Below are 9,714 nucleotides of genomic sequence, written 5' to 3' on the forward strand. Positions count from 1 at the left end.
TTAGACCCCCCCTTACTGAGCGTCCATCAACTTCCCCTGCCCCATTGGAGAGGGGACAACACAGCTCTGTCCTCCCTGAGACCCGGGCCACCCACTGGCAGCCAGTGGGTATTTTCCATTGTCTAGCACTGGAAGGCCTTTTGGGGTGTGGCAACTTCAGCTGTTACTCTCGAGGCTGGACTCCAACATCTGTATCTGCTTGAGCCTCACAGGCAGCTGACTTTGAGGACCCTCGCCCTGACCTTTATTGTTTCCATGGTCCAGCCAGGAGGCTGGCCCTCCCCGAGCAGCCCCACTCCCTCTTGGGACATTCTGAGGATGGTCACAGGCTGGGGACCGGGGCCCGGGGCGGGACTGAGCCTGCAGCCTGTAGCCAGTGTGGAATGCTTATTTCTTGATTCTGTCTTGCAAGGGAGGGTCCCCCCGCTAATATCTGAGAGCCTTGGTTGGGGGTGGGGAGAGGGAGGGCTGTTCGAGGCTGCTCCGTCCCACTTTCCCCACTGGATTCTGCCCCGATCTAGACAGCCCTTCTTACTCCCCCAGCAGAGGTTCACAGACACGCACTGGACATTGCCCAGCAGCACCTTGGTGTTGCTTCTCAGCGATGGTTTGGGGAAAGGACAGACAGGGTCAGAAGCTGATCACCATGGCTGGTGCTCAACCCGAGCTGGAAACTGTCCCTTTAGCTCACGGGGCTCTAGACTATTTCTGGGCCTGACCTGAGGGGACATAGGGGATGGCCAAGGATGTTCCCAATTCTCCACTGGCATTTAAATGAGGGCCCCGCCAGGCCCAAGCACACAGGCCCTCCAAGAGCCAGCTCAGCGGTTTGTTGCAAACGCAGCCACACGTGACCTGACTCAAGATGGGCTTCGAGGAGATGAAAGGGGGTGGAACTCCAGGCTGGCCCACGTGGCAGGCGCTGCCTTGGGCACCACCGCTCACCCCCAGCCCACGCCTGGCGCCCCCAGCCCAGCCAAGTGCCTCTGTTTCCAAACATGCCTGTTTTAATTAGTTCTGCTCTCTGACAGGTGAACCGGGTTTATGTGATTTTCGATCTGCCTACCACCGTGTCAATGATCAAACTGTGGAATTATGCGAAAACACCCCATCGAGGGGTGAAGGAGTTTGGCGTAAGTACTTATTAGCTGAGTTTTTTGAGATAATTATGCTCGCTGGTAATTAGGCCGCCGGCAATTATCATTTGTCGCAGTTTGATTTACTTCTCTCTGTTGCAACCCTCAACACAAATGCCTGGTCCTCAGATGCAGGCAAATTTACCACCCAACCATGAATTCAGAACCTCCTGGCAGTGATTTCAGTGTCACCCTGAACAAATAGAAAGTGGGTTCTCTTTCATCTTTTCCTCTAGAATCCCACTGGTTTGGGGCGGTGACCCTGGGATGGGGAGAACAGGGACCCTGGAGACCAGAGACCTGAGTTTGCCTCCAGCTCTGCTGCTTGTGCTAATGGTATTAAAGCCCCTCAGGCCTCAATTTCCTCATCTGCAATGTGGGCTGATGGCTCCTGTCTTTCCCAACGGCTGTGAAGATCTGAAATCACAAGGCAGACACAGCACATAGCAGGCACTCGTTCCTGGCAGCCCCGTCTTCCCAAGGAGAAAGGCTCAGAGCAGTAATGCGCTTTGCCCAAGGTCAACGTGGGGGGGAGGAGGGGCACCCATGAGCTCCACCTCATGTCCCTGCAGCTCCTGGTGGATGACCTGCTCGTGTACAACGGGATCCTGGCCATGGTGAGCCACCTGGTGGGGGGCATCCTGCCCACGTGTGAGCCCACTGTGCCCTACCACACCATCCTCTTCACCGAGGACAGGGACATCCGCCACCAGGAAAAACATACCACCATCAGGTATGGCCCCAGCCGGCCCCATGGCCTCCCCACCAGCCCTAACGAGGATGGATGGCTGGGACACACGGCCAGGAGCCTGATCAAATCTTGTGTTTCCTTCCTCCCCACAGTAATCAGGCCGAGGATCAGGATGTCCAGATGATGAATGAAAACCAAATCATGACCAACGCGAAACGGAAGCAGAGCGTTGTTGACCCAGGTCAGTGGCGTCTCTCTGCCCAGAGCATCACGCCTCAGGAGCTCGGTCTGAATACAGAAGGAACTGGTGGCCTTGCACCCCCGCCCTCACCCCTGCCTGTCCCTAGACCCCTCTCCTCTGCCCAGGAGCCTACCCAAAGGCCTGGGGAGGGACCGAAGGGGTGGAAACCAGGGGAGCAACATGCTTCCGGCTTCTTGCAGGCACCTGTAACAGGTAGAGCTTCCCGAATCCAAGTGTCATGGGCACAGAGTGGGGAAGCAGTCAGGGGCAGAGCACCATGTTAAAGGGGTTTGCACTGGGCCGTGGGAAACCAATAGGGGATGCCCAAGGCGAGGGCTTCCTGGAGGAGGTGATGTTTGAGCTGGATCCTAAAGGATGTGAGGAGTGTGCCAGGCAGCCTGGGCAAAGGCTGAGAGGGGTGTTATGGCAAAGCCTGCTCCAGGCAGAGGGAAGGGGCCAGCATGCGAGGCACCCCAAGAGCAGGGACTTTTCCAAGGGCCTTGAATGGCAATAATCCAGGCTGCTGGATTTCACTGGGGAGTGTGGGCCACCCCTTCAGGGTTTGAGACTTAGTAACTCTGGTCCCTCTGTGCCCTGTCATGACAGCCTTACGTCCCAAAACCTGCATCAGCGAGAAGGAGATGAGACGACGGCTCTGCTGACGGGTGAAGAAGGGAGAGCAGGTCCTCCCACTGCACCGGGCTCTGTCACCAGCCCCACTTAGCCCCCGTGTCCCTCACCCTCAGTCCCAGGAGCTGGAAGCAAACCACAGTGTTGAGGGGAGCCCGCTGGGGAGAGGGGACTCAGGAGGACAGCCCTGGATGCTTCTGGAGTGACAGATGGCTGTGGCTGCAGGGCACGGCAATCCCCTGTAGTTCCAGGTTGGCTGCAGGGAGCCCGGGACACCTGCTTTCGTGCCTCTTCTGTGAGACCCAGCAAAGCAGGGCCCATGACCACTTGGGCCTGGGCTGACCCTGACTCGGAGCAGGACAGTGACAGAGTGGGGAGGCCTCCCATCCAGCCTCAGAGGGCCCAGAGAATGGCTGAGCGGGAGAGTGGGAGACCAGACCCCACCCCACAACTCTAGCAGGCAGGGCCGCCCAGGGAGACTCTGCCTTCAGAAACCTGAGCTTCAGCGGCCAACACCCCCGTTCTCCTGCACATCCCTGTCTCATTTTGGGACTGGTGGAGCTGGCTGAGAGGTTGGGGTAGTTTCCTGGTTACATGGGTCCACAAGACCCTCTCTCATCCCAGTATAGGGGCCTCTCTCCTCTCATTGGGCCTGATAAGGGACTGGCCAAGGCTGTGCATCCTGCGGAGGGAAGGAAGTCAGCTGGGCCACCTGCCATCCACCCTGGCAAGAGCTGGGCCTGCTCTGGCAGGCCAGGGCATCCTCTCTGTGCTGCTGCCAGGCCAGGAAGGGTGGGCGGGGGGCCAGCAGGCTGGCAGCTCCAGACCCCAGAGGGCCAGAAGAACCCACCGCAATGCCCTCTGGGTGCAGGTGTTGGGGGATGCCGAGGACGCTCTCCCCATCTCCTCCCACCCTTGAGCAGGCCCTCCCTGCACTCTCTGCCACATGACCCTCCTGGTCTGATGGAGGCTGTGCTCACTGACGCAGCTGCTTTCTGTCTATGCCCCTGTGCCCTTGGAGGCAGGCAGTGAGGTGCTCCTTTCCCGGGCCCCCGCCCCGTCTCCCTCTTCAGCCACTTCCCAGCGAGTTGGAAATGTGCCTTGCACCCCCAGCCGAGTAAAGCCCAGAACGCATCTATTTCCATCGATGTAACAAGCTCGGATCAGGGACCTAATTGGTTTCCCAGTGGTGGGTAATTTCTCGTTCCAAATATTAATCCGTTGTTTTTCTGGCGCCCAGCCCAGCCCGCCGCAGTACTGTACTCGAGGTACGTTCCTATGCAACCGAGAGCCCCGGCAAATACTTCATGAGCTTAGCAGCCTGGGCTCGAGCAGCTATGCAAATGCGCTTTTCATCTGGCGTGCGGGGCTGATGGGAAGATAAGAATTGTTTCTCCCGGAGAAAGATCCATCATTTCTCCAGCTTCCAAGCCCCCGGCACCTCTGCTCAGCTCCTAGATGTGACGAGCACCTCCCGCTGGGGGAGTCAGGGGCTGATCAATCCAGCTATTGTACCCAAACCGGTGCCGCCGCATGAAAGGGAGCCCCGGCTGCTCCTTCCCCACTGAGATGTGGGCACAGGTCAGATTTGTCAGGGAGATGGCACTAACACGACTCAAGCTCACTCCCAGAACCTCAGCTGATGTTTATCATAATCGTATGTACTGTGCAATTTAGGAGGGGAAAAAGGCTGTACAGGCGTTAACTCTAAAATAAATTTCTATTTTTTTCCTCTTGCAAAATTAATAAAAGATGTTATTGAGAATATAATCTGAGTCACCGGATTTGGGGTCAGACGGGGAGTCCATGCTGCCTCCCGGAGCTGAGTGACACAGAGAAGGCCTCACCGAGCTGCAGATGGGGTCATGATCGCACCCTGACTGCGCAATGAGATTGTCATGCTGTAGAAACAGGCAATAGTAGCCCATCCATACAGACTGGTTATTACATGCCTGGCTCTAACTTCTTTAATCCACGTAACACAACCCTTTGCGGTGGGCACTGTTATTATCCTCACTTTATAGATAAGGGAGCTGTGAGACAGAGAGGTGGTGCGACTTTCCTGGGACACACAGCTTTGGAAGCTATTAGCCAATGCACAAATCCTCAGAGGGCCCCTGGAGAGTTGAGGTGGGGGTGACAACCCTTGGGGCTTTGGCCCCGGGGTTTCCCTTCACCATGTGTGGATCCTGGAATGGCGGCCCCCAGACCCCCAATTCCTGGGCCTCCTCCCTGCCACCACCCCCTACGCCCCTGCTGCCTCCAGGGATGAATGTTGGCAGCTCGTGGCTTCTGGATAAAGCAGCCCTCGACTGGAAAGAGGGCTCAGCTGAGGAGGGTCACACTGCGGTTCAGGCACTAGCAATAGCATTGGCAACAGGTAGGAGAGTCCTTCAGAAGCCCCACTTTCCTTCGCTGTGTGGGTGGGAGAAGAGAGCCCCCTCTGTCCAGCCAGGAGAGGCCCAGCCCCAAGCATAGAGGGAAAACAGCAGGGGCTCTGGCCGGCCTGCTCCATGCCCCTGTTCCCTCTGATTTCCTACAAAGACAGAGGCCTGGCTGTGCCCAGCCACCCTGATGTTGGAGAACAGTCGCCCTCCCTCCTCTTGGTGGAGGGATCTCTGGGCCAGCCCTGGAGACCCTCAAGGGCAGCCCAGATCTTCCAGCATTCCCTCTGCGAGAGTGGGAGGCCGGCAGGGGTGTCCCAGCCTCTCAGCTCTGCTGAGCTCTCCAGGCCCCAGCCAGAGCCCTGGGCTGGAGTCCCGTTATTCAGGAGCCAGGCAAGTGATGTCAGGGAGTGATGTCAACACTGGCCTGCAAGGACCGTGGTCAACACAGCGGCACAGGCCCTCCGAAGGGGTCAGCCACACCTCAGATCTAAGAGAAGCCAGACAGCCAGGCATTTCGTTTATCTTTAATGTGAAATCTAACTTTTAAATGTTGGCTCAACTTCAACAAACAGGCAAACACACACTGAGTGAGCCAAGCATTAAATAAAACCTGTCCACAGGCAGGCCCCGTTCGGTTCACAGTCCTGCTTGCTCAGCCTGCCTCCCTTTCTCCCCACCTCCAACCTGCGGTTCAAGGAGTGTCCCAGACTGGAATCTCCCAGCTCCTCTTCCCTCTCCAGGGAGGAAAAAGGAGAGAGGGGCCCCCTCCTGGTCTGTCACCACCCCACTCCTCAGCCCCCAGATGGGCAGAAAGACAGGACGACTGTGAGGTGACACCTCTGGGTCCTAGAGGCGGCAGCCCCCACCCTCAGCTGTTGTGGGTAAACAGAGGCCCTCCTTTCCCTCCACATCCTGAGGCTTCCCGTTCCGTGCAATGCCCCCCCAATCCCCAGTGCCCCAACAAACAGGGACATAAATGACTCCTGGGCTGCCACTGTCAGGGGTCAGGGCTTGTTGGCTCCCTGGCATAGGTGACTGGAAATGGGCCTCCGCTGCACCTGACAACAGGGTTATGGCACGGGCTCCCGGTGGAGGCTCCCACAGGCCTCCAGCCCTTGGGGACCTGCCTCCTCTGTTCAGCCGTGGGAAAGACCTGCCTCCCACCTCCCTGGAAGTTCCAACACTGGCACTGCCACCCCGGAAGGACCCAGAAGGACCCCCAGAGCCTGCCAAGGGGGGCTTCGCAGCCAGGCGGGTGGCAGCTGCTCCATGCCCAGGCACGTGTGCTGAGATGCCCAGGTTCCCTCTCCCGGCCTCACCTCCCGCCTCACCTCCCGGAGCCAGGACAGTCCCTTTCCGAGGCCTCCAGGCCCCACCTGGCCTCTTCACAGTCCACAATCCGGTGGCCCAGGCTCTTAGGTTTGGCAGACTCACTAGATGATGTTTAATTTTTAAAAATGAGTTGCCTTCCTTTATTATCAGGTTTCACATTAAAATGCAGATTCCCTGCTTCTCCAGAAAAACAGGAAGATCTGGCAACCTGATCCCATGTTCCCAGCTGGCCCCAGAGCCTAAGCAGTGCTCTCCAGATGGTCCTGGTCCCCACCAGCCCCTCTTGTCCCACCCTTGCCTGCAGTCCTCCCTTGTATGACCATCACACACACACACACACACACACACACACACAGCCAACGTGTGAGTTTGCAACCCCTGAGATGGAAGCAGGTTAAGGAACGTGGAGAGGAGGGGACGTGGGAACAGTGCTGCGGGGCCCAGCAGACATGGGGCTGGCAAGGCTGGGTCCCTCGCGATGAGACCCCAGCCTCCCAGGCATGCACAGTGCTCTCTGGGGCCGTAAGACTTGAGCCTCTGACGGCCAGAGGCTGGGGAGAGCAAGAAGTGGCCAGCCTCCATCCAAGATGTTGCGTGCGTCCCCAGGTACCTCCCTGACTGTGTGGGCGTGTCCCAGATTGCCGTGTGCAGTGGGGCGTTTATGACAGCACTCCAGTCTCCTAGCCTCTCTGGGAAATGGCTCCAGTCACAGCTCCCGCCACAGGGGCAGCCTTTGACAACCATATGCTGTGATGATGGCAACAAAACTCCTCACAGTGGCCGGGCACGGTGACTCATGCCTGTAATCCCAGCACTTTGGGAGACTGAGGTGGGTGGATCACTTGAGGTCAGGAGTTCAAGACCAGCCTGGCCAACGTGGTGAAACTCCGTCTCTACTAAAAATACAAAAATTAGCTGGGCATGGTGGTGGGTGCCTGTAACCCCAGCTTACTCGGGAGGCTGAGGCAGGAGAATCGCTTGAACTTGGGAGATAAAGTTTGCAGTGAGCCGGGATCACACCACTGCACTTCAGCCTGGGCAACAGAGTGAGACTCCATCTCAAAAAAAAAAAAAAAAAAAAAAAAAATCCTAATAGCCAATACACACTAAGCCCTACCCTGAGAGTGAACGCGCTGCAGTCTCTCCTGAAGGCACACAGTGGTGAGATGCAGTGAGACCTGGGCTGCAGGCACCACTCTCCCCAGCAAGCTGATGAGGACTCATAGGCAGTGGCCTTGGGGCCAGCTGCCCGGGTCCCAGTCTAGGTTCCACCAACCACTTCCTAGCAGTGCAACCTTGGCAAGGGACCTTACGCCCTGGGGCCTGGGCTTCCTTACCCAGGCTGCAGTGGTACCAGCAGTACCTCTGTCATGGAGAGGAGCTCTCAGGGCTCGGGCCCACTGGTGCTCACATCAACTCCATCCACCATCAGACGAAGGCTGGGATATGACTCCTGGGTCTGGGCTCTTCCCCAGAGCAACGTGGCACTACCTTGCACCCGGCGCCTCTCAAATTTCCAGGGCACCCTCCCAGCCTTGGCAGATTGGTCCACAAAGGGCACTGACCTTAGAGCAGCCAGCCCATTGGTTGAGCAGAGATTAATGTCCCGATGTCCTGCCCCTCCTCCGCCAACTCTTTCTGCTTCCCTGTCCACTCCCTTCCTTCCCCTGATTGGCCCCTGGGATTCTTCCTCCTTTGCCTTCTCTCGCTGGGTTCATCCTACTTGCAGCTCCCATCCCCAACACACACCCCCTAGAAGTTTCCAGGAGGGCCGGGAAGAAGGGGTAAGAGTGGGTGCACCCGGCTGGGCGTGTTGCACCCAATCACCAGCTTGGCCCTATCACAGAGCTTCTCCCATGCAGAGGCCTCTCCCACTCCCCCTGGAGTCCCAGGACCCCTCATTACCCTGGGTCCCGGCTAATCCTGGCAGCTGCCCACTCCCCTGCCAGGTCTGTGGCCATCCACTTGGCCCCTGGCCTCCCCTAAGGCAGAAGCTCAGACAATGTCAGTCTGAGATGACATGTGGCCCAAGGAGCAATTACCAGGGTGATGGGAGCCAGGCGGTGCTGGGGACAGGGCAGGGGCCCTGCACAGCGATTTCCTGTCTGTCCGTGCAGTAAATCCCCACACGGAGGAGACTGGTCTTTCCTCATGACTGATGGTCCCAGGCTGGGCTGAGTTTGTCTCAGTCCCACGGCAGCTAGACCCGGGGCGGGCACAGTCACTCAGTGCTCCACAGCTCAGCTCCTGGGCGAGGCTCAACTCCAGCCCTCCAATCTGGGGGCTCCAGGGCCATGTCTTCCATGTTTGAGGGCAGGGAGGGGACCCTTTTCTAATTCACCCACTCAAAGAGCAGCTTTTCCTGATTTCCACCAAAGCCTCATCTGCCCAGCAGCATCCCAGCCTGCCCAGCATCAAAGCCCCAGACAGGAGCCTGGCTCAGCTGTCACTCACCTCCAAGCCCCATGGGTGCCACTGATCAGATGCCCACTTCCCTCTATCCCCAGGGCCAGCGCAGCCCAAGCCACTGCCATGTCCCAGCAGGACCCTGCTGCGGCCCCCTCCGGTCACCCTGCCTCTGTCCTGTACCCCATCTCTCAGGCCTGCCCAACACAGCCAGAAGAAACCTCCCAAAATGCAGAGCCCATGGTGTCTGTCTTTTAAAACCCTCCTATCAATCAATGTCTCCTGTGGCCTTCAAGATGAAGATGACGGTCAGACTCCTCGCCACAACCCCAAAGCCCCACAGTCTCTGACCCCGGCAGACCCCGTGTCCTCGCCCCGAGCTCTAAGCACTCTGTCCTGTCATACAGTGCTGCACACGGCCACATGGCGCTCACAGTGCTCCTCCAACCCCAGGGCCTTTGCACCTGCGGTTCCTCCCACCTACCCTGCGCCTCCTGCCTCCTTTTTCTCCCTTCATTCCATGCTGCAGTGGTCCTTCCGAGAGGCCCTCCCTCATCCTGTGGTCTAAATCACATCTCTCCTTGGTTCACCTACATAACACCTTTCACTATATAAAGTGATCGTTTTATTATTTAAGAGTGTGTGTGTGCGCACGCGTGTGTGTGAGAGAGAGAGAGAGAGAGAGATGGAGTCTTGCTCTGTTGCCCAGGCTGGAGGGTGGTGGTGTGATCTCAGCTCACGGCAACCTCTGCCCCCTTGGTTCAAGTAATTATCCTGCCTCAGCCTCCCAAGTAGCTGGGATTATAGGTGTGTGCTACCACACCCGGCTCATTTTTGCATTTTTAGTAGAGACAGAGTTTCGCCACGTTGGCCAGGCTGGTCTCGAACCCC

The 9,714-nt window shown here is 57.8% G+C and overlaps 1 protein-coding gene across 12 annotated transcripts in view; it reads left to right on the forward strand.

Annotated features, from left to right (window-relative positions):
• The window catches only part of KATNIP (katanin interacting protein), a 234,135-nt gene extending 229,667 nt beyond the window's left edge, over positions 1-4,468 (forward strand). For 11 of the 12 annotated variants that reach the window (XM_007988570.3, XM_007988596.3, XM_037989720.2 and 8 more), the window contains 4 exons: positions 1,032-1,133; positions 1,709-1,869; positions 1,980-2,068; positions 2,675-4,468. In XM_007988570.3, coding sequence (XP_007986761.3) covers positions 1,032-1,133; positions 1,709-1,869; positions 1,980-2,068; positions 2,675-2,730 — 408 coding nt within the window. In that variant the 3' untranslated portion in view covers positions 2,731-4,468. Of the gene's footprint in view, positions 1-1,031; positions 1,134-1,708; positions 1,870-1,979; positions 2,069-2,674 lie in introns of those variants that run through there. The other variant, XR_012092933.1, reaches the window with a different exon arrangement.
• Positions 4,469-9,714: the final 5,246 nt, after the last annotated feature.

Source organism: Chlorocebus sabaeus, chromosome 5, assembly GCF_047675955.1.
Source record: "Chlorocebus sabaeus isolate Y175 chromosome 5, mChlSab1.0.hap1, whole genome shotgun sequence".
In the NCBI taxonomy this organism is placed as follows: Eukaryota; Metazoa; Chordata; class Mammalia; order Primates; family Cercopithecidae; genus Chlorocebus; species Chlorocebus sabaeus.